We start from the raw sequence: 25,432 nt of genomic DNA, 5'->3' as shown, positions 1-25,432 counted from the left end.
AATGAGACCTGTGGGTGATCTGCAGCTGTGGCACTATAAACAGGACCAGCCTACCTCCTAGTCTAGATTCTAGAGTGCAGTGCATTCCCTGAATTACAGATTGGAAGATTTTTTTTAAATGCACCATTTTAGAATGACCAGAGTAACTTTTGTCCAAGAATATTTGAGGTCGATTTGGTGGAAGGCATACTGACCTGAATACATAATAGTGTACTTCTTATATGTACTACCTACCTATTCACAGTGTTCATATACAGTTAGGAGGTCCTACTTTGCCTTGAGCCAGTGATGCTACAGTGGGCAAGACTCACTGTGTTAAGGTTTCTTCCTCTGTTAAATTAAAGGAGTAGTCTTTGAAAATTTTTGGGTCTTGTACCTGACCAAAGCAAGAAATCCTCTTATCTCTAAAAAAATATTTATAGGTGAATATAACCCAGACTTTGCATATAATATCGGGGGGCTCACCTACCCCCTGAATTCCATCCATAGGCTGCCTGGTTGAAGATTTGTAGGCCAACAACCTTGTAATATTTCTTCTAGTGCTAAAGGGCTGTGATAACATGATAGATGTTTAGTAAATATTTTACCAAATAATTCAACACTACAAACCAATGTTTTAAGACTAGAGACAAACTCAATACAATTATACTTCCCAATGTTAGTAATTGGAAATTGACCAGTAAGTCAATGAAGGACTGGAAGTGTTAAGGGACTGGAAAACCAAGCTATGTTTATCATGTATATCATTGATGTTTATCAATATAAAAATCATGGTAAGATTTTGGAGGAGCCCAGCTGTTTCTTAATTGGAATTTTTCATTTGGAAATACACACGACAAAATCATCAAGCGAGATATAGCGATCCTGAAAGCGTTAGAGTAACGCTGTCCAAGTAATGTGTGTTCCAATAATCACACCCCAAATAAAGCAAAGCCAAACGTTCCCACGCTCCTGCCAATATAAACATGGTCACATTGGTTAATTGCAAAGGGAGTACCGTACAGGCATGCCTGGAGATTTCCTCAAAGGCAACGATAATCTATGAATGAAGTGAAAAAACTTCACTATTCTCAATCTTTGCTCTTCCCAGTCTTCTCCCACGATTTTACAGTTTCTCTCTATTAAGTCAGTAGGTAAGATCAACCCATGCTAAAAACTTCTGTAACTTAGAATCTGAAGGGGATTCATTGCTCTATGAGAAGAAAGGGGCCTTCCCTTTCACCAAAGATATCAGGAAGGCCATGTGAGATCTCCCTTCCAAAATTCAAATGGGACACTGGTGAACCAGCTCACCACAGAAAATAATGACTCTTAGTTTCTTTGAGAGAGAGCACCCACGTGATGCCAGGAACCCTAAATATGCTACTGAAAGCCTACCAAGCATGTCCTGCTGTCTCCCTCCCTTAGGTGTGCTAAGCAGAACTAGTTAATTGTCTGACTCCAAATTCTCCCAGACCAAGTTTCCCTATCCCAGGGCATTTAGGTAAATCATGGTCTCTCAGCAGATTCACCTCTCCTCTCTTCCTAGCCTCTCCCCAAGCCAGCTGGCATGCTTCTCCAAGCTCAAAAAAAGAGGGGACCAGGCAATTGAACGTGCACTCTTTAGGCCCCTCTGCACACCTCATCAGAACCCTCCCACTCTTGGAGTTTGTCAGAGACTGGAGGGCTAGGGGAATGCCAGGGTTCGGAGAGTGCTGGGTTCAGGAAACACAGTCTTGGGGGAATGCGGGGTTGGGGAATTTGGGTTTGGGAAATTAAAAAAAGAAGAAGGGGAATGTTCAAGTAAGCCCATCGCCAATGCTGACTTCTTCCTCACCTTCTCCACACTCCGTACACTACTCCAGTTAATTCTCCTCATCTTTTTGGTTTGAGATTTTTTGGCTTATCTTTTGGGGTGGGTGTCAGCAGATGGAAAGGAAACTTGAGTTTTTTGTGTTTTTTTTAATCTGTGTCACTGACTTGAAATTCAGGCAGGTAAAGAATTTTTGAAGGTAACTTTGAAAATCTTGATGATACCAGCCTAAAATAAAAACTATCCAATCAGAAATGTTTCTTAAAAATAGATTTTTAACAAGGTCATGAATAAAAAAGAAGTACTCTTTGGGGGGGGGGGGCCGCGGGGAATGTTAGGGGAGAGCAGTTAGAGGTTTCTTCTTAGTAGTTTCTTCAACACATTTTATAAATGAGGGCCATCCACGAAGGCATGGAAATTCAGTTGTGAGAAGACCATATTACTAACAGCCTGTTTCATCAGAGTCGTTGTGCTTTTTATTGATATATGGAATCTTTCTGCCCCTTAGCTTTTTGTGGACTTTTCCCAAGAGGCATCAAAAATGGAATTAAGAACCACATGGAATTAGGAAGTTCAATTATTGGGTGGCCAACAATAAGTACACTGAAGGATTCCCTGACTGTCTTCCTCCTACAAATTCACTCACCATTTTGGATAATGTGACAATTTATTTTGTAGAGCCAACAGATTGTTTCTTTTTTCTGTCAAACTGCCTGCACTTGGTGTCTATCTAACATTTCATGATGGATGCACAAATGAAAGAACACAATTGAGTCATAAAGTTAGGTAACTCATACTTTCATTTAACTTTTCTATAATCTAAAACCTCTTTAAAAATATTATATTAAAAAAATTCACAGATGTAATCAAAATACAAAGTTCTCCATTCCCCCCTCCCATTTATTATTTCTAAGTAAAGACATAAAACAGTAACATTCAAAGAAAGAGGCCAAGGATTTCCTCTTGCAGCAAAGTAACAACTACCTTTTCAAGATCTTTTATACATCAATGCAGTAAAGGATTCAGAAAAAAAAGTTAGGTAACTTTTCTCCCAGGACACTTGGCCACCAAACCTGAAAATGACTGTGTAATAATAAATATATATTTTTAAAGACTATCAGAAGTCTTTTTTTTATCACCCCCCTTGCGGCCTTTGTGTGTGTGTGTGCTGTCTGCTCTCTGTGTCCATTCGCTGCAGGCACTTCTGTATTCTTGCTTGTCTCCCTTCCTTTTTGTTGTGTTACCTTGCTGAGTCAGCTCTCTGTAGTGTCTGTGGGCCGGGCGGCGCTCCACGGCATCTGCAGTCTGGGCAGCGCGCCATAGTGTGCAGGCAAACCTGCCTTCACAAGGAGGCCCTAGGACACGAACCTAGGGCCTCCCATATGGTAGATGGGAGCTCATCTGGTTGAGCCACAGCCGCTTCCCTGTGTAATAATATTTTAATTTTTTTTTAACTAGAATTGAGTAGAAATGTTATATAGAGATGTTTTCAGGTTAAGGGAAGAAAGTCACTCATGACTTGTAGAAATAATTCCACCAGTTCAGTTAGTCATTTGCAATAATGAGACAAGCAAATAAGACTTAACTCTTTTTTTTTTTTAAAGATTTATTTATTTATTTATTTAATTTCCCCCCTCCCCTGGTTGTCTGTTCTCTGTGTCTATTTGCTGCATCTTGTTTCTTGGTCCGCTTCTGTTGTCATCAGCGGCACGGGAAGTGTGGGCGGCGCCATTCCTGGGCAGGCTGCACTTTCTTTCACGCTGGGCGGCTCTCCTTATGGGGAGCACTCCTTGTGCGTGGGGGTCCCTTACGCGGGGGACACCCCTGCGTGGCACGGCACTCCTTGCGCGCATCAGCACTGCGCATGGGCCAGCTTCACACGGGTCAAGGAGGCCCAGGGTTTGAACCACAGACCTCCCATGTGGTAGACGGACGCCCTAACCACTGGGCCAAGTCCGTTTCCCAAGACTTAACTCTTGATTTCAGAGTACAGCCAGGACTCAAGGCAAAATATGACTTTATTACTTAAGAAAAAAACAGACTACCTGGGTTTCCCCCACACCCCAAGATTAATGGTATTTCTTCCACCTGGGGAAATTTTTTTTGGACCATCTAATAGCCCTAGGCTTGCTACTCAAGCAGATCAATATATCTTGAGGCTTTCTGCCAATGACTCTCAGTGCTTCAACAGCCTGTATATTTGAAGGCTTAGAAGAAACATGTCAAAAAATCCCTGTCTTTGATCTCTTTACTCAGGTTCCTCAAAAGAACCTCCTTCGAGAGTCTGGGCTATGCTTAGAATGTGACTTACAGTTGTAATCATTAGAGTGGCATTCCATTAAGTGGGTGCCATTTTAGCCAACCCAAACCTACATTTCCTAAATGTATACTTCAATTGGGTAACTGAAGATACACTTTAAAAGTAATGAGGGAAGCGGATTTGGCTCAACTGATAGAGTGTCCACCTATCACATGGGAGGTCCAGGGTTCAAACCCAGGGCCTCCTGACCCGTGTAGTTAGCTGGCCCACATGCAGTGCTGATGCGCACAGGGAGTGTTCTGCCCATGCAGGGGTGTCCCCCGTATAGGGGAGCCCCACGTGCAAGGAATGCACCCCTCAAGGAGAGCCACCCCACACGAAAAAAGCACAGCCTGCCCAAGAGTGGCACCGCACACACAGAGAACTGATGCAGCAAGATGATAAAACAAAAAGAGATACAGGGAAGCAGACTTGGCCCAGTGGTTAGGGCGTCCATCTACCACATGGGAGGTCCGTGGTTCAAACCCCAGGCCTCCTTGACCCGTGTGGAGCTGGCCCATGTGCAGTGCTGATGTGCGCAAGGAATGCTGTGCCACGCAGGGTTGTCCCCCGCATAGGGGAGCCCCACGCCCAAGGAGTGCACCCCGTAAGGAGAGCCACCCAGCGCGAAAGAAAGTGCAGCTGCCCAGGAATGGTGCCGCACACATGGAGAGCTGACACAAGATGACACAACAAAAAGAAACACAGATTCCCGTGCTGCTGACAACAACAGAAGCAGACAAAGAAGATGACGAAGCAAATAGACACAGAGAACAAACAACCGGGGTAGGGGGGGAAATGGAGAAAAATAAATAAATAAATCTTTAAAAAAAAAAAAAGAAAAAGAAATACAGATCCTAGGTGCCGCTGACAAGAATGCAAGTGGACAAAGAAGAACACACAGCAAATGGACACAGAGATCAGACAACGGGGGGAGGTGGGAGAAAAATAAATAAAAAAGAAATCTTTAAAAAAAATAAGTAAATAAAAGTAATGATATATTTGGGCAAGTCTTTTAAGAGAACATTTCTTTAACAAAATGGGGTACACAAACTCTGGAGAATATTATCAAATAAGACAATTTGGCTTTACAAAAAAATCTAATGCACACAGATAAGCATTCATTTTTCCCAATGATTAACCATATACCCAGACTCTAGAACACCAACACATGAAGTGGTTTATGGTGTTTTCTGGCACTGTTTCTGTCTGTGCACATTCCTCTGTTTCCTAAATTCTTCTCAATGAAGAGCTGAAGTCCTATGTCCCATTCTCCCCTATAGAAGTAACGTGTTTGCACCTTGACAAACATGTTAATTTGGTGCCTCTATTCATATTTGTAATTGGTAATCATCGAAAGTCAATTATTCTTATTTATGAACACCTATATGTTTCTGCATTCTCTTCAATTTACCTCCTTCCCCAGCTCTTATAGACTATTGTTTAAAACTACCACTATTTAAAAGTTGAACTAGCTTTTTACACATATCACCAAATGACAATTATAGGTTTTTAAAAATGTTTGTTTAAAAGATGAAAAGTAGATGTACTGTTTGAAATTATTTTAAAATCCGGATTGCATTTTTTGTGTATTATGCATGGAGTATCTTCTTTCTTAATGATCAAATAATATATACATTCCCAATCTATTTTATTACTATAAATTTTCCTATAATGCTCTCATTTTCCCCTCAAAGGGACCAGCCTGATTAAATCTTAGAACTGATGAAAAATTAACCAGCTTTTATCATGTTAATCAATGCTTTGCTAGTTTTCTAAGGATTTGTCAAGATCTGAAATCCTAGGTAAACTCTGTATCAGCTTTAAATTGAAAGGTTTAATAGGAATAAATATTTAACCCCAAAATGGCCAGAATCAATTTTAAAATATTTAGTTTATTTTATGTTAAAAAAAATATTTCAAAGGTAGCTGAAAACTCTAATCAGAAATACCTAGGATATCTGAGCTTTAATTATATACCCCAAACATGAAAGCTCTTCTCATTGTGAAAATCTGAAACCCATTTCATAGATTGCCTGGAAGAGTTTAAAGAAAAAATAGGATTGGTTCTGACTTTCCCTTAAATTTGAGGTAATATTCTTACTGGTGAATCTTTGATAAACAGGAAATCATCTACATATAACGAGATCTTGCTCATCACACCTCCAACCTTTCTCCTGTTATTTTCGCTATTTATTGCTCTCAGAAGGTAACCAGAATGATAAAAATGTGAAAAACAAAAAAACCTGGGTAGGCAATCTTGTGCATACTTAATACAAGGATCAGAGGAAAACTTAGACCTGCTGAGTTTTACAAATATTATAAATTATAATTAAAATATACGTGTACCTAAATACCTATACCTGCAACTAAGTGGCATAATATCACCTCTTAATTAAAGCCCTGCTCAGTGTCCATGGACAAAGGTATTGAGGATCAAATTTAAGGGAAAACAAAATTCCACAAGTCCAACATGCAACCTTCTCATATTAAAGTCAACAGATGCCATTTTCCTCCCACCACTGCTCCTTCTCATCAAAAGTGTTTTTGGATCTGGGTTTCTTGATAGCGATATGGTTTCAGTTATTTTATACATTTTCAAAGAAACTATCAGTCATCTATCTTGCTAATTTTTTAGTATGTCCCTATTAAGTACAGGGCCTCATGCTACAAGAAATTTACGTTTGTTTGTGTTTTTTTAAAGTAAGAAACTTCAGTAAAATCTTCATATAGTTCAGGGATTGTTAACCTTTTTTGTTCCACAGACCCCTTTGCCAGTCAGGTGAAAACCAAGCACCCCTTCTCAGAATGTGATGGTAGGTAGTTTTATGACACTCAACATTGGTGTGTCTTTAAATTAAATTTTAGGATTATTCAAAAATTCAATTCAAGCTCACAGACACCCTGAAATCAGGGACCATGGACCCCTGATTAAGAACCTCTGCTATAGATGAAGATTGAAATATATTTTGGAGCCTGAAGAAATATTTAAAATAGAGAAAACATTAGATAAATCCACAATTAATTTACACATAAAAATGTTTTTTCACAGCCTCACTAACACTTGGGCATTTTTAATATTTAGGACTAATATTTGCTGGGTACAATTTGGTCTGTGAAATTATTAGCATAATTAAGATTATTTTTGAGTTTCTAAGTTTGGGAGAAATACTCAAGATTTGGATTTAAAATTATTTCATTTATACTGCCAAAGCTTAAAAATATGAATATTGAGCTTTCAAATGTATTTAAAATGAGGGTGGGGAATCCTAAAATATTCAATCTACTTACAATGAACATAACTTTGTTAGTAACTGACAAAAACAAAGATAGCAAAAGGTATACAAGTTACTTCACATTACTGGAAAAGTTTCTTTAAGAACACATTTTCAGTTATAACAGAATCCAGTAAATATACCTAAGAATCTTTCTCCAGATTTTGAAGTCTATTTTTAATTTTAGAAATTTACCATCAGCTTCTAAAATTTTGCATAAATTCACCTGAGACTCTGGAATATTTTACTAAATGATTTTGATGCCAAGTTCTGAACACTCACCTCAACATCTGCCCCTGCCTCCCATACCCACACACATTCACACACATAGCCCTGTCTGGAAAGCCTTCCTTTTCCCTGAAGTCTTTTCTTTAAGGGCCCACAGCCTCCCAGGTATAGCTTGGTTGCAGCACCAAGCACACTCTACTGTATTGATAAGTTTATTTGCCCTTCTTCTCCCCTTGACTACGAGCCCCTCACGGTGGGGTCCTCACCTGTGTCCACACGTCCAGTGAACAGTACAGTGCTTGGCAGTAGCAGACACTCAAAAGATACTTTGAAATTATGAGTAGGAGAAAGAATGGACAAGAAAAAGAAAACTCTGCATTCTGGAAAATGATCTCAACATCATCTGTTCCTTCCAGATACAATGCCAATCAAACACATTGCTCCAACTCCTAAAAAAGTGTTAAATTAATTTCATTGTATATCAAGATTATTGCTGATACAGGGGCATTAGAAGAAAAAAAAAAGCTTTAATTTCATGGACAGGCCCCAAGAAGAATTGTCTTCAACATGCTTCTCTCTCTCTATCGGCTGCATCCCTTTTCCCCTACTTCACCAATAATAGTTTCTTCCTTTTCAACCTAAGATTCTCATAATGTCCCCAGATGCTACACGTGGATCTGGGAAGCAGATCCCCACATCCATGAATTGTTTATAAATTCTCATGCCCTCGGAGTCCTGAACTGCAATTTGGTAAGCCAAAATGATAACCTGGATTAGTGGGAAATGAGGGCGTACAGGTTGCCACTTCCATGTTGAAGGAATCATTTTCTAAGGGGATTCCTGTTTCAAAGCCCAATGGGAAAAGACATTTTGAAATAAGGGACCTTCCACAGCCCTCAAACCACTCTTCTCAGGTGTGCCCCCTCATGACATTAGAGGGGTAATGCAACTTGGTGGGTAGGGCAGGGTCCCAGCTCTTCCACTCTCTAGGCTTCTCACCTAAGACATGCTCACTCGTGCCCAAATCGTCTATCTGGAAAACAAAAAATAGCAAGACCTACCTCAAGGAATTGGTAGGAAGATTAAATAGGTTAATACACGCAAATTGCTCAGAGAACTGCCTAGTAAATAGTAAGCAGTCAATAATCATCAGCTTTTATTATTATTAATAACTTCTTCTGTTAGAACTGGCTCTGAAAGAACCTGAGGAAGGATATTCTCGAAGGTATGAGAAGAAGAGTGCACTTACTGATTTGGTTGTTCAGCTTAAACGCAATGTCCAGTTGCAGGATAAACAGCATGAATTGGAACCAAGGGCTCATCTCCATGGAGGGAAGGGGAATGTGGACGGAAAACACAATGTCATTGGCTTCGATTTCCCGTGGAATTGCTTCATCGATGTCTCGGATCTTGTCGCACTGGTTGGATCCCCAAGGCATTAACCATTTTGTCTTGTGATGGTTTTTATGAGCATCCACACATTTTACTGACATATAGGACACAGCTGTCGTGGGCCCAGGAGCTGGAAAGAGAAAGTTTTTCTGTTTTAGAAAACTATCTGATTAAGTAGTCATTTCTGGCTAACATTCTTGCCACTACTGTCTTCTTCCATTTCTTGTACTGCCTTTTCCATTTACGATCAGTAATACCTAAGCCCTCAGAGACTTCAAGAGGTGTCATAAAAATGTCCCCAAAAACCTTCCTGTTGTGTTTTCAATGGCTGATTTTAAGGAGTACATTTGTAACCTGTTTGATACAGATACCTTCTCACTCCAAAAAATGTCACAAAATCAACTATGCTACAGTTACCGCTTGTCTGAAGGGCTGGTGTTCTAAAAAGTACAGTCTTTAAGGTTAGGAACTTGGGTCTGAAGCCTGGTTAAACAATTTAAAACTTACTCTCAGGTAATCTTGGGTTGAGAGAAACCATTATGTTGACCTTGGGGCCCCAATTAGCATGGTCCCCATCAGAAAGTGAGAACGACTGATGCACTAAAATATAATCTGTACATTTCAAGAGAGCAAATAAAATTTGAAGTGTATAACATTAAAAGTCACTATTTTGTCAGTACTAAAAGGTTACATACTTATAGTAGAAAATGTGCAAAATATATAAATGTTCAAAACAACATTTACTCAAAACCTCAACAGGGGAAAGTAACCAATGTTGGAAAAATATCAAAATACAATCCTTAACTTCATTTGTTTTAGGACGGGGAGGAGGAGGAAGAATATTATTTACTGGATACCCAGACACTGGACTAGACTGTCACATATTTTATCTCATTTAATCTTCTAAACTGTCCTATGAGAAAGAAAGGCTAGGGAAGCGGACTTGGCCCAGGGGTTAGGGCGTCCGTCTACCACATGGGAGGTCTGCAGTTCAAACCCTGGGCCTCCTTGACCCATGTGGAGCTGGCCCATGCGCAGTGCTGATGCGCACAAGGAGTGCCATGCCACGCAGGGTGTCCCCCGCATAGGGGAGCCCCACGTGCAAGGAGTGCGCCCCGTAAGGAAAGCCGCCCAGCACAAAAGAAAGTGCAGACTACCCAGGAATGGCGCCACACACATGGAGAGCTGACACAACAAGATGATACAACAAAAAGAAACACAGATTCCCGTGCCGCTGACAACAACAGAAGCGGACAAAGAAGAAGACACAGCAAATAGACACAGAGAACAGACAACTGGGGCGGGGGTGGGGAGGAGAGAAATAAATAAATAAATAAATCTTTTTTAAAAAAGGCAAGAAAGGCTAGACCTATATAAAACTTTAGCAAATTAAAGACAATATAAATAGGCTCAAGATCTCATCATGTTTCGTAACTAGATTGTGTCTCAAAAATTTGTACCTCACAATACATCCTTTGCTATTCTCCGATAAAACCCCTAGGTAAGTTTGAGCATCGTCCCTCAGCTCTCAGGCCTGATTACAATGGTGAGGAGTAAGCAGTGGAGGAGGTCTGTAGCACATGACTCTCCTGGGGAAGGCCAGGTTATTCCTACAAGTGGTCTTAGTTACTCCTGAGGAGTCTCAATCCCAAGACCTTCATTATGCCATTAACCATTTATTATAAATTATGTTCATTGATAACATAACTTAGTTACCAGAAATCAGCTAAGTGGTCTTCCCTGCTGTGATTGATACTTGATTAGTTTTAAAAATCAAAGTGATTTTAAAAATCTCTTGTGGACCTAAGGATTGAAAACATTCAGTTCATGGTTTAACATTTGAATTTTTTGCCAACTCTAGTGGAAGATCTTTGGATAGGTCATGCCAACTCTGCACTGCAAGAAGCATGTCACATTTCCTTTTTAGATGGAATGGATTTATGTGAGCAATTCAAATAAATAGCAGTACTTTTAAAATTAAATACAACTTTAAATTAAAAAATGCAATGTCCTTTCTATGCATGCATAGATTTAAAAATTTATGAATGAATTGAACTGTATAACTTTAAAATGCATACAAATGTAAATATGAACACATATTTTTACAAAATAAGATTGTATCATATATAGTTTTACAGCCCTTTTTTCATTCACATAGAGAAACGGAATAGCTATGGTGCCAATCTGCTTGCTGTCAAATCTTGGCTCTCCCATTTTTAGCTGTCACCACTAATCCATGCTAGGGAAATTGAGAATGTTACTAACTTGTCTGTGTATTTGTTTTAACATCTCTTAAATGGAGATTATATTAATAATAGTACCAATCTCCCCCAGTCACTGCATGCATTAAATGAGTTAATGAATAAAAAGCACTCAGAACAGTACTTGGACACAAGGGAAATATAAAATTAATATTAGCTACTATATTATAAACTTACTTTATATAATAAAAATTTTCAATTAGTGGTTGCAAAATATTCAATCACATGATATACCAAAATTAATTAACTATATCCCCTATCAGCTTGAAAAGCCTGCCTTAAATAAGAGTAATTCTTTGTTTAATATTTTTTGTTAGTAATGAATCCTACCTTTTCCATCAATTTATGGCATTTTTTTTTAATACAGAGAAGATTCAGATTTCATAGAGAATCTTTCTTTGACTTTATGCTTTTTTTCTTTGCTCTTGGGCTTGCAGAGACCTTTTTCTCCATATTCAATAAACAGCAACATTTATTGACTTATAGTTTTATTTTTTAAATTTTATTTTTTTAGTATTTAAATATTTGATCTATCTAGAATTTGTTTTGATACAAAATGAGTGAGGTTCTAGCCTTTATCTTTTTTCTAAATATTTGTTATCCTTTATTGAACAGACTTCCTTTTCTTGTTGATTTATGATATCACCTTTATCTTATGTATACTAGTATGTGTTTCTGGACAATCTACTCTTCCAAGCATTTGGCCATCAATTCATGGGCTAATATGTTGTTGTGAATCCTATACATTGACAGTTTATATTAATATCTGACAAATCAACCCACCTTCCCCCAATCAATTTCAACTCTATATCTTTTTGCTGGGATTCAGATTGAGATTACATTGAATCTATAAATTAATTTGGTCAGAATCATTATCCTTTTCCAGTATCTAGTATTACCATTCAAGGACAGTGACTGCTTCCCCATAAACTGGAATCTATTTTTAAATGTTATTGAAAATTTTCATAGTTTTCTTCATGTGGATCCTGCTAGTACAATACATTTTTATAATATATTTATAAAACTTTTCTCTGACTGGTAGGAGTAAAAGGAAGACATTATAAATTATGATTTATGTGCGTGGCTTAAATACATATAATTCTGTGCCTATGATACTTGGCACAACAGTGCTTATAGAGATTCCTGAGCAGAAAACCATCTCTTATTTAACAGAGATCAGCCAACAACTACAGGAACAGGCAAAGCATGGGGAAAACCACTTAGGAGTGAAAAGTGTTTACTATTAATGTTCTATCCTACTTCTAAGATCAAATACACATTCTTTAAAAAAAAAACTTCTGTCTTTAAATATCTCTCCTAATGGTAAATTTTGAGGACATCATTAAAATGCAAGTAGTAATATATTATTTTTGTATAAAGATGGGGCAAGGACTTCTAAAGCTTACCAGAAAACTCAGGACTACCACTAAACTCTAGCTGAAAGTCCTTCCATGTGACATGGAGTAGCCACTAGTTCCTGCTGGGCAAGTTTTCCTTTAAAACTCAAAACTGTACCATTGAGACATTTTATATCTAATCCATCTAGAATCAGACAGCTGGCTTATTATTAGAAATATGAGTCAATCAAGCTTTGGTTATCCTGACTCAGCTAAATGGTCCACTGACAGTAGAGATACCAAAGGGTACATTTAACTGAACCCTTTTTAACTTCTTTAAATGTGGCTGGAGAAATAAACAGTGAGACAAAAGTCATGAATTCCATTTTTGGCTAACAGACTCAAACTGACTATTTGCTGCAGAAAATAGTTACTACATTTTAAAACTTCTATTCATCCAAAATGAACCTAACCTTTTTTCATTTCTTTATTTTTTTTTTCCTTTTGAAAAACAAGTCTCTCACTCCTCAAACCAAAATGAAAAATAACTAGCTGAGGTCCTCAGTTAGGCTCCAAAACCACATTCCAAACTTAATAACAGAGAAGCTGAACACTTTACGGGCACAAAGGCCCCATTTTTAATGGACATAGTGAACGCCTGCCTTTGTAGCAGCCTGCATTATTTTCGCTCTTTCATTACTCTTGTGTTTCTTGCATAGAGGAAAAAAATCCCAGGAATACTAATATTTTCATAAAAATCATGACAATGAACTTAGAGAAGCTTCAAGTACATCTCAAGCTATGCCATCAGAATCACAAATATTGTTCTTCACTTGAATAAATTAATCCTCTAGTCTCAAAAGCCCTTTGCATAACTTAAAAACCTGAAGATAATTCAACATTTTTCAATTCTTCCAGCAATCAAAGGCAAAATACTTGTATAGAATATAAGCTAGATATTCTGATATTCAAACAGTTAGTGGACACCTAATGTTCCCCCAATAATATATTTACAGCTCAAGACAACTTCCTACTCCAGGTAGAGATGAATTCCCAGTTGATTATGTAGAAATCATATCAAGGTAAACTAAAAGCAAAGCTTATAGTTGTAGCTGGTTGCCTACTATAGAAAATATTTTCATTAACTTTATCCAAAATTGTGACTACACAGATCACAAAACAATGGCTAGAATCAAAATGTGTTGGGATGTATTTCTGTCTTTCAGTTTAAAAAAAGAGAAAGCTTTTATTCTAAAACAAGAGAGCAAAATGGAAGAAGTTCAAATTATCTGCCAACTTTGAACACGCCACAATCATTTAGCTGACAGGAAGATGTAATGAAGACCCCACTTAGACACAGGTACAGGCCTCAGAGTTTGGTCCTTTAAGAAGTGGTTGGATGGATTCAAGTCAACAAATTGAATCGTGTTTGCTCAGGTGAAAGCTAAAAATAACCTATCCTCAGTATTCCTAGGATAGTAATGCAATATCACCCAGCTGCCCAGGCACACATTATAAATGTTCCCTCTACCTATCAGTAGCATTGAGTTTTGTTGAAAACATTTGGGCCAAAAGCTACTTCTATATCAGTGCAATTTAGCAGACGGAACAGTTTGGCCAAAAATTAACATGCCCAATCATTATGGACTGGCTATGACTGGTTAAGACAGCATTTAGTGTGTGTACAGATGTTATAAAATTATGAGCTACTCATGGCAAACACTGGCACTGGCCTACCTCAAGTTCGGTTGTTCTGAATACGTTCAACATAGTCCATTTTTCTTTTTCTATTTGCGTTGTTTTAAAGATTTATTTTATTTCTTTATTTCTCCCCCTTCAACCTCTTGTCTGTGCTTGCTGTCTGCTCCCTGTCTGTTTGTTTTGTGCTCTCTGTATCTGCTCATTCTCTTTTTAGAAGGCATCAGGAATCGAACCTGGGACCTTCTATATGGGAGGGAACCACCCAATCACTTGAGTCCCTTCCACTCCCTCAGAGCATCCACAGATGCTCATTGCATCTCTCATTGTGTTTTCTCACTGTGTCTCCTCATTGCATCACCTTGCTGCGTCAGCTCACCATGCTGGTCCATCACATCAGCTTTTTATCTTGCTCATCTTCTTAGGAGATGCTGGGACCTCCCGTGTAGTAGGTGGGCCCCCAACTGCTTGAGTCACTTCTGCTTCCCTTCCATATTTGAATTTTAACACAATATTTTTGGCATCTAGCTCTCTACTATAGCACACAAATTACAAAATGTGATATTACATGACATTTAATTTTAAACGAAACAAAATAAATGAAATTTCTAACAAATTTTAGGCTGTGAGGAACTATGCAAACACAACCTGAAACTTCTTTGAAAAGACGTTTCTCAATTGCATACATTACTAAAGTTGATATTTCATTCACCAAATGTGTCTTAAGTACCTACTCTGAGCTCGGCACTAAGATAGGGGTTGGAGTCAACCTCCTAGATAACAGCCATGTGGAATGTACTGTTAATGGGGAAAACAGATAAATTTTTAAAATCACAGGAAAAATTAATTAGAATTGTGGTGAACGCTATATTTATCCTGATATTACCTGAGAAAGGACAACTGTCAGATATTTGTGAAGTAGAAGAAATGAATTTACTAGAATGAGACTAAAAATTCCAGTCATCATTATAATGTAACCTTGAATAAAAATGTAAGTGAACAATGACTAAACATGAACTTCTTTTAGAAGACGATTCATTGGCTCCCATCAGCTTCTTGTTCTCTCATCTGAAATGTCTGTCTAGTCTACAAGGTTACTATCTAGCCCACTACTACCAGGTATCATGCTCAAAGTTGAGTCAACAACAAATCATTAGCTCCCACACCCTCCAGAACCCCTAATTAAAGTTGGATAGAGACACAACACTTGGAAAAGTTAAAATAAAACTAAAACAACATGTTGACAAGATATGTGGTCTCAATTTAAGAAAAAAAAAAAAGACTATTTCTTTATCACAAGTAAAAAAGATCCCTTTAACAATTACCTTGGAGTATTACTGTTATGCAGGCACTGTCTAACTAAGGTTAGAGACAAACAACAGCCCAAGGCTGCTCAGGGTCTAGTGAGAGGGCCTGACAGGTCAGTAAAATTAGATCCTGATAGAAAACTGCTCTAGAGCAGGGGTTCTTAATAAGGGGTCCGTGCACTTGAATTGAAATTCAAAAAAACATTATTCTTGTGGGGATGTGTTGGTGTGGTTAGGACATACGTATTAAATAATACTTGTGGACTTAGTAAGGAGTCCGTGAATTTCATCTTACTGACAAAGGGGTCCGTGGAACAAAAAAGATTAAGAACCCCGGCCCTAGAGGAGGTTTGCATAGGAGGCTTCAGGAGCAGAGCAGGCTGGGATGACTGCTTATAGGGGACCTGGATTTGGCCTTGAAAGAGAAGAGGTGTTTGCCAGGATTAAAAAGGGGAGTGGGAAAAGCTCTTTCGAAGAGCACGTGCCAGGTCATAGAATATGTGGAAAGTCACAGCACTTTCTGCAGATGACTGTTTCAAAATTTAGAGATCATTTTATAGGTGAAAATGGAGCACTACTCTCACTGGTCTGTTTGTCCCTCACTTTCTCTAACCAGGAGAAGAGTTCTACTTGGGTGGGCTGGCTTCAGCTCTAACTACCCTCGTCTGTACTCTATAGAGCAAAATTAAGAAAGAATAAGAAGAGGCACAGGGCTCACAACTAAAATAATTTGTTTGGGAGATGTTTCCTTCTAATACACCTATCTCTGTCCTGGAGCTAGCCACAAAGACAGACTTGAGACCAGCTGGGAGAGGGTGGAGGATAGTGGGGTAGAAAGAGAGAAGCTCCCTTCACATTCCTGCAACAGGCCTTTGAAGTCTCAATCATCTGGTAAGAGCCTTCACCTAAATTAAAGGAAGAATGTCTGCCTCGCAACAAAGATGATATTTAAAGATTAATCTGCTTCAGGCTACAAGGGAAGGAATGAAGAGAAGAAACCAGTTAAAAGGGTAATTTGTGTTTACAAGCATTAACAATCAGAACCCCTCAAAGTCTGAGAACCTAATGATTTTAAGCAAAAATGATCAAAGATTTCAGAAATACTTTAGAAAATTTCATTTTTACAACAGCATTTACCTAACAACAACAAAACATATATATATTGATTTAAAAGCACACAGGCAATTGCTAGCAGATACATTCTTTTACTGACTCGAGGGAGGTTGATTGCTAATCTCAACTGAAAATCAGCTATCATGGTTGTTGCACCCGTAAAATAAAAAAATGTTTGGTTTATTTATATTCTCTACCTTGTGCCATAAAAATCTGGAATTACTAGAAAATGAATAATTAGCTTTATTAGAAAAATAATTGGGGCTGACTTAAAAGGATAGACTTAATGTTTGGGGGGGGCAGTAAAAATTACTCGGCCTGGGCAGCAGACTTGGCCCAGTGGTTAGGGCGTCCGCCTACCACATGGGAGGTCCACGGTTCAAACCCCGGGCCTCCTTGACCAGTGTGGAGCTGGCCTATGCGCAGTGTTGATGTGCACGAGGAGTGCCGTGCCACACAGGGGTGTCCCCGCGTAGGGGAGCCCCACGCACCAGGAGTGCACCCCGTAAGGACAGCCGCCCAGCACGAAAGAAAGTTCAGCCTGCCCAGGAATGGCACCGCACACACAGAGAGCTGACATAACCAGATGACGCAACCAAAAGAAACACAGATTCCCGTGCCAAGGATTTCAACAGAAGCGGACAAAGAAGATGCAGCAAATAGCACAGAGAACAGACAACCAGAGGGGAGGAGAGAGAAATAAATAAATAAATCTTTAATAAAAAAAAATTACTCGGCCTATGTCTATACCTACAAAAGTAGAGAACAAAGGCAATAAACTGGGTAATTTATGCTCCCCAAAGTTTTATCCGAAATCTAAAGCTAAATGGTTCAATATCCATTTCACTTTGTAATGTGGAGACAACTTCCACTGCCTGGCTATGAACAGTACTTACAAGTTAAATTTTTAATTATATACCCAAATAGGCTCTAAACTTTTGCCTACTTTAATATCTATACTTGCCTTAATGAGAATGTATATAAAATGTATTTGGAATTTAGGCCTTTGGACAATCCCAGGGTTTCCTTAAGGATTTTTTCACATGCATAAAGTGTGTGGGAGGGGAGAGGGGAAAGAAATTAAGGGAAAATAAAAGGTTATTGGCAGACACCAAGACTATATTAACTCTTAATATTTATACAATTATAATTTTGATTCATATGTCCAGAAAACACCTATGTAACATAAAAAAATCATCAGTTAAATTTGGAAATTTAATTGTTAGATTACGTTCCCTCCAAAATTCTGCATGCCTTTCTCAAGCTCAAAGGACTCTACTTTAATTCTACCTCAAAGGAAACGTGGGATATACTATATTACTTAAGTAGCCAGATCATGTTATCTGGTTGAGTTGTGAGGTCTTAGACAATTAGCAATACTTTGAGTCAATTCTGCTTGCCGTTCACTCCAGGTCAGTTCCTAAAAAGATTTCTCAGTGTCTACCACAGCGTGAGTCCAAATTTCAGAAGGTCTTGTTCTAATGACTGCTTCAAAAGTTTCAGCTAAAGAAAGTGTAAACACTTGTTTTGTTAAACTGACTTTGTGCTTACAAATGAACTGACTCAGCCTGCTAATTCCTTTATAAAATTGCCCTGAAATTACAACGGCCAGACACTCATTCCACCTCTGCCACTTACTCTGAAAAGGAAATTCTCCTATATTTCAATCATACCATTTAAATCTTACTAGATTAAGAAATGAAATATTATTTCACAATTCAATCTCAATTGCTGGATAACTGAAAATTGTTCTGCAGGGCCTAGGCATGGAGAAGGGATTTTCGGAATTCTCATACCTATTTTCTGGTACATGCAATGGGAGGACTCTAAAGTGAAATGTAATTCATTCCTGCCAGCAATTTTCAGGAAGCAGTTAATTATGCTAACATCTGTTTTGGGAAAGTTAAATTTTTTTTAACACAGCAGAACATTCCTCTAAACTACTACCACCAAAACACACACACATACACACCACACACCAGACTTGAAAGCAAAATAATTTGTACTGCACACACACAAAGTCAAATACTTAAAGTAGTTCCCTAGTGTAAACTTATGAATAAATGACAGACATTTTGACAGCAGAGTTACAGAAATTGAAGCAAACACTTGTTTAATTCATTCTGACTTAAAAGATACTGAAAATTATTGTACGTTTACCTCTTAGGCTGATGAGGATTATGTATGCTTGGCCTACAACCTCAATTGTTCTGGAGCCAAAGATAGAACAGCTTTGAAGAATTGAAGAATTACCCTATATTTGTCAGGATCTATGCAGCAAACAAGCAGCACCACTTGGCTTACATTACTTGCCTGGCTTGCATCCCATGGAATTAAGGAGCACTGGAACCAAGAGGGAAAAAAAAATAGAGTGCTTTGGGACACCCAGCCAAACTCTTACATAGTATTTGAAATGCTGCGGTAAACATGAAATTATTTTAGGTTCAAGTTTGATGCCAGTTTTTTTTTCTCATTTTGAAAAAATAATAAAGTGCACATAAAGGGCCCTGCTACAGATTTAGTACATACATTTGCCCTGCATTAGACATACTAATTAGAGGAGCAATTCAGTGACTTGAATTGAGATTAAAAAATTGGTCTTCACCTTTGGTGTCCAGCAACAAAGACAGGCTAAATCAAGAAACCTAACAGAAGTACATCAAATCACTAATTCTAACCTCTATCCCTGGAAACTGCCTGAAATTACGGTTTCTCCATCACTCCAGAAATAAAACAGCAAAAATTAAATACACATGAAGTGAACACAAAGACCTCCAAAGAAAAACTAAATGGCTCATCTGTTGACGCAATTGCTCATTGCTTGGCAAACCAGTCATCAGGGCTGAAATTCTGACTTTGTGCCAGTGCTTCAAAATCAGCAACCTTTTAGCCAAAAGGCTGTGGAATGCAGCCAAGACCACCTATGGAAAGTGAATTATAGCATCTTATAATTTACTACCTTGGGCTATGATCTCATAAACCCAGCATGGAAGGCGAACCAGCTCTTGTGTGGGAAATCTCTCACAGCCCCTGTAGAGGCCCCCAAAGCTGCTCTGGCAGAGCTGTGGGGGTCAGAGGTGACAAAAAAGGTGGATGAGTAGCTCTACTTCCTGAGCAAGCTCTCTACTGGCAAACTTTTGTATTGGGATTTTAGGGTTAGGAAACCCCAAAATAAAATATTCCCAGAGAAAGAGGTCAGCTGCTCTGTTCTCTGTTAAAAAGTATAGAGTATACCTTTTATACTCTATAAATTTCCACAAGGCATTTTCCTTTTATCAATATTGTCCTCAATGTTAATAATCAACATAAAGAGTAACTAATATGTCGATTTCACATTATACTTTACAAAGCACTTTCACACATATACCTCATCTAATCCTCATAGAAAACAGGTAAAATCATAACTAACCCTATTCCACAGTTCAGATGATGAATGTTTTTTTCCCATTAGTAAGCTGTAGAGCTAGGGCTAGAACCCAGGTGTGACTTCATACCCAGTGCTCCTTCCAGTACACCACAGGCCCTCTCAATTGTCCATTTACATTTATTAGCACTCACGATTTAATAGGTCTCTCCAATTATCTGAGAGTCAATTTGCAGTGCAGAGATGAGGAAGACTGAAAATGGCCACAAGAAGCTTGCTGAAGCTTACAGGCAAGATTCTAAACCCAGCACTGGGTTAAGCACCACACAGCATGTTTCAGCAGTTTAGCTTCTCTGGGAGGTTACAATCAGAGACAAGGTTCCTCCACAGAGTTACTGGATGAAGTTACAGAGAGTTACTAAATGCACTCAACTCATCCCAATCTAATGGAGACTCTCCGTGTTTCACTGGTACTTTCCTTGTAACTTCAAATTTCTAGGCCAGCAGGCTAGGGATGTTAGCCTAGTGAAGATCAGATGCAGGAACACATCATGGACTATCATGGAAGATACCTAGTACACAGAGACCTAGAATAATTATTTATTATTCAGAGCCATCTATGGATGAAGTTACTGACAATTCAGGTAGGCCGACATTGGGGCAATTTGACTTAGGAAAGGGTGAGTTTTCCATCCATGGAAACATTCAGGAAGTGCCTGAATAGATGAGAGGCTGAACTAAATAATAAGCTTCTTTAAGTAACACAAAAATGAAGAGTCTCCTATCCATGCATATAGGATATTAGGACTCTGAGTAGAGTCCTTAAGGCCTAATATATTATAAAGCTGTAGCACTTTACGGATTTTTTTTTTCCTCCATTTTCTGACCAGTATCAGCCAAACAGATAAAAGCAATTATAGGAGCAAAAGTACAGGGCATCTGAAGGGTCAAAAATTTAGTATTGGCAAGTACAAGCTGATCTTAAGGTCAAGCAAGAGCTGCTAATGACTTTATCTGGAATTTCACAAATGCCAGGAATGATCATATCCTATTTCCTGATTATTCAAAGAAAAGGCAGACACATAATTGTGAATTCCCTAGAATTGGGGTCAGGGGGAAATTTTAAGGGTAAACTACAATTTTAACATTCACTTTCTTAGAAATTGCTTTTTTTTAACCACTGGAATACTAAATTAAAATCAGTATTTGAACATTTTCATCAGTTCTAAATTCTTCCCAAGAACTACCCTCCTTCCTTCAATTTGGTAATCATCTACTATTTGCCTCCAGCATTTGAGGCCTTCTCTGATTTTTCTTCAGTAACAAACAATCCTTACCTCCTTTAGTGCCAATATCACCTGGCCTATGTCTTTATTATAGCAGTCTACTTAATGTAACCTAGCTTCTGCACCCTACTAAATTAGAAGGGCAGAAGGAATTGTTCCTGTCTGTGGCAATGAGTATAGAGGCTTCAACATGTAAGTCCTCCAAACCTGTGCTAAATATTTATATTATAGTCCTCTTGGGTCTTTATATCATAATATATACATAAACATTAATTTATGCTTGTATTTACCCAACAGTGTTTTATGAAACATCTATTAGGCATTATTTTTTAAGTGCCGTAGCAGATTAGATTCATGGGCTACCCATATCAAAGTACAAAGAGTAGACCTGGGAGAGCATTTAGAGAAGCCGCAGCTGCTTTCCACAGTGCCAGCCTCCCAATGTTACACACGTCCCCACTTTGGCTCCCTCCATATAAATACTTACGAGGCTTCTCACAGATCTATTTAAACCAATATAGAAAATAAGTACTGGAATTCTTGGGATCAAACTAAAACTATCACCACAATCCACAGGAAGAAGAGTAATTTTACACATCTTAAGAAGTAAGACATAATAAAAAATGGTAATTTTTAAAAGTTTCCCCAAAAGGTTTGTATATGTTTAGATATTTACTCTTTAAGCACTCTTGAATATAGTTCTTAGAAATTAAGGACTTAAACAGTTGTCTATCCAAGTCAAGTACTGCCCTGAGGTGATCAAGGCCTGGGCAGATAAAAAGAAATTGGGAGGCAAAATGAGATAAAATATTCACATTTTGGCCTTCAGTGATCATAATTGATAGTTGTATGATTGGAAGATTTTATGACAAAATCTATAGTCAACACTCTTTTGGTCATTTCAACTAACATCCTCCAGACAAATCCCACAAAGGAGAAAACAAGCATCCCCTTTAAAGGCATCTGCCTGTTGGACAGAGTTTCTACTTCAGACTGAACCAAGAAGATCCTGTCTTCACTAGCTCAATGAGTATAATAAGATTACAGGTGCAAAAATATTACACAACTCCTAGGCAGGATTTATGTATATAGCACAAGATATTAGGAACATTGGAAGGACAGATTAGAAAAGCACTTTAGGGTGACGGAGCTACAGCTACCTGAGGCTGCAGCCATAGCTACACTCATTCACCATCTTTATGTCAATATTTTGTTCAAATTCTGAGCTCTTCACATTAAGAGCTGCACCTATCAATTCTATGTATTCCTGACTGCCTGATCCATCCCTTTACCTCAGGATTCTCCGCCTTAGCACTATTGACATTTTGAGGCACATAACTGTTTGTTGTGGAAAGCTGCCCCGTGCACTGCAGGATGTTCAGCAGCATCCCTGGCTTCTACCCACTAGATGCCAGTAGCATCCACCTCCCACGCTCATGGCAACCAAAAACGTTCCTGATATTGCCAAATATCCCCTGGGGGGCAAACAGTTCCTGGATGAGAAACCCTGCTTTACCCCAATCATCCAGGCTTAGAAGAAAAATGTATGCCCCATTAGGCCATTCCATGAGGCTCCTTTACTGAGTTTGCAGCTACAGGGAGTCTAAGTTCTCAACAGTGCCTACCCAGTATAGCCATCTATACGCTGGACTGAGTGCACCAGCCTGTCACCTACAAAGAATAAACGATAATGACAGCTACCATTTATTGAGTATTTCTTATATGCCAGGCACTGTGCTAGGAGAATAAACTGGATTGCTTTCCATTCTGGTACTATATTAAGTGGTAGATATTATTATCTCCATTTCGAGACAAGGAAAATGAATCTCTGAAAATGTATATTACTTCTCCAAGGTCATAGTCAATAAATTTAAGTGGTTGAACTGGCTTTGAACGAAAATCCATTAGCGTGCAAAGTCTTTCTTTGTCTTAGGCACCACTATTTCTCCTTATGAAAAGAAACAAAGCAGAGATATGTGAGGTATGTAGGATATGTTTGCCATAAGTTACATGAGTTAAAATGGTGATGGGGTTCATGTAGGTCTAGTACAATCTGAGCTTCATTAATGGCACCGAAGTGACCAGTTCATAGACTGGGGTAGGACTTAGTATTCTCCGCACCGAGCTGAACACCATCAGTGTGGATGTCTTTGTTCAAAGGACATAACAAGCCGATTTTTGAATTATAGATTTCCAACTGAAAACAGGAAAATGGTGGTTTCCTCTAAGTAGAAAGCAAAAGCAGTAGCTGGTTGCCATGGTAGCAGAGGTAAACTTACACTTGACTGGAAATACAATGACCAGAAAGGGATAGCAAGTAAGGTGGAGTCTAAACCAGACAAGAGTTTCCTGTGGAGAAGAGAAAGTCAAAGAGAAATGATAGTCATCTTCAATTATGGAAAGGTCATCATCTAAAATAAGGGAAGCACATGTTCTAGATAATTCCGAAAGGAAAATCTGGGATTCATGAGTGGAAATTACAATGTGGTAATGGAAGCCAGTTTTCCAGTGAATGATAAGAAAGAATACTTAACTGTCATAGTGTTTCAACTGGATTGAAAAATGAAACAGGATGGAGAATAACCATCACCGAAATGGAAAGGTACTGGTAGGAAGGTCATTTCCATTGGGAGACCCCAGTATGGTTGAAGTTCGACCAGAAAAACTACCAGACCCATTCCAAAGGAAGAATCTCTGTTTCACTAGAAAAGAACTGGTAAACTGTGGATTTTCTGTTGAAAACTGGCAAATGGGGAGGGGGTGTAGTTCTTCATTGAGTAGAAAGTACCGGCAGTAGCTCATCCCATAATAGAAGGAAACTCTGATCGTGCCTGGGAAGAATATATCATTAGGTGAGATCAGACACAAAACGGGAAGAATCTTGGGATATTTTCCCCCTGTTCTAGAGAGATGATCAAGGGATAAGGCAGTAAGGGTAGGAAAATAAACAAACAAGAATTAAGCAGTTCTTTCTGCTATCTTCCAACACTAAGACACTGATGTATCTTTCATGAAATTTACAGCCAACTCTCATTATTTTGGCTTGAAAACGCCGTTTCATTTTTTAAAGAAAATAGACAACCATCCAGCTAGGGAATAATAGACAACCATCCAGCTAGAATAATAATTGATTGTCTTTCTCCTAAACACTAATATTGACTGGTTTCAGGACCCTTTATTGCCCTAAAACAAAAATTCATTACAAAACATTCTTCCACTTGATTGAGTGCATAGATAAGACAGGGCTAAACTCACTTTCCGCTTAGAAAACCAACCCCACTGCGAATCTGAAAGCGCTGTCCTGGAAAATGAGACTTTTACGAAGTCAATCTCTATAAGGCATAACATCTTTGTTATACAAGAGAGATGATGAAAGAATAGGTTTTCCTTAAACATATACACACAAACTACGCTATTTCATCTTTTCATATTAAATATTAATAATACGTAAGAAAATTTTCCCTAGCTCTTCATCTCCAGGGCACTCAGCACTGAGTCTCATTATTTCACATAAAATCCATTAAGTGGGTACAAAAGATCATCATCCTCCTTTGATTTCTAAGAAAGCAACTACAGAAAGATTAAACAAGTAAGTTGTCTAAGGTCACTCAGTAAGTCAAGATGCCTGTATTTGCCATTCAGAGATTGCTTTAGGGTTATAGTGCAAACAGACTAAACCTCATAAACTCATAGAAACCCCAAATTCTTACCCATCTCCTCTCCATTTCTCACATATACATGAAATTTTTATCCTCTAAACCCAAATCTGTCACTCTGTAGCTCTTGGACAAGGAAATCTTACCAAGTCTGGCACTACCCTGCAAGCAGCCTGGCACCACACTTGGCTTTACTTACCAATCAGTATGGACCCACTCTTTACCACAGGAAGTCAATTCTGCCTGGTTGCATCTGGGAAATTTTTAACCCCTCCATTAGCTGTAGCATAGTTGGTTTAACTCAGAGGAGACAGAGGACAAAATCATAGTGGTTTTTAAAAAAAATGCCGCCACCACTCTGATTACAAAGCAGGCATGATTAACGAAGTTCCTTTTATGTCCAAGCTCCATTCTGAGAGAAAGA

The 25,432-nt window shown here is 38.5% G+C and overlaps 1 protein-coding gene across 1 annotated transcript in view; it reads right to left on the bottom strand.

Annotated features, from left to right (window-relative positions):
- WLS (Wnt ligand secretion mediator) overlaps window positions 1–25,432 on the bottom strand; it is a 99,925-nt gene that overhangs the window by 52,458 nt on the left and 22,035 nt on the right. The window contains exon 2 of the mRNA XM_004483695.4: window positions 8,844–9,116. Within this exon, the coding sequence (XP_004483752.1) occupies window positions 8,844–9,116 (273 nt within the window). The remainder of the gene's footprint in view (window positions 1–8,843; window positions 9,117–25,432) is intronic.

This window comes from Dasypus novemcinctus, chromosome 9, assembly GCF_030445035.2.
Source record: "Dasypus novemcinctus isolate mDasNov1 chromosome 9, mDasNov1.1.hap2, whole genome shotgun sequence".
NCBI lineage: Eukaryota > Metazoa > Chordata > Mammalia > Cingulata > Dasypodidae > Dasypus > Dasypus novemcinctus.
This window is presented reverse-complemented; position numbering and strand designations above follow the sequence as displayed.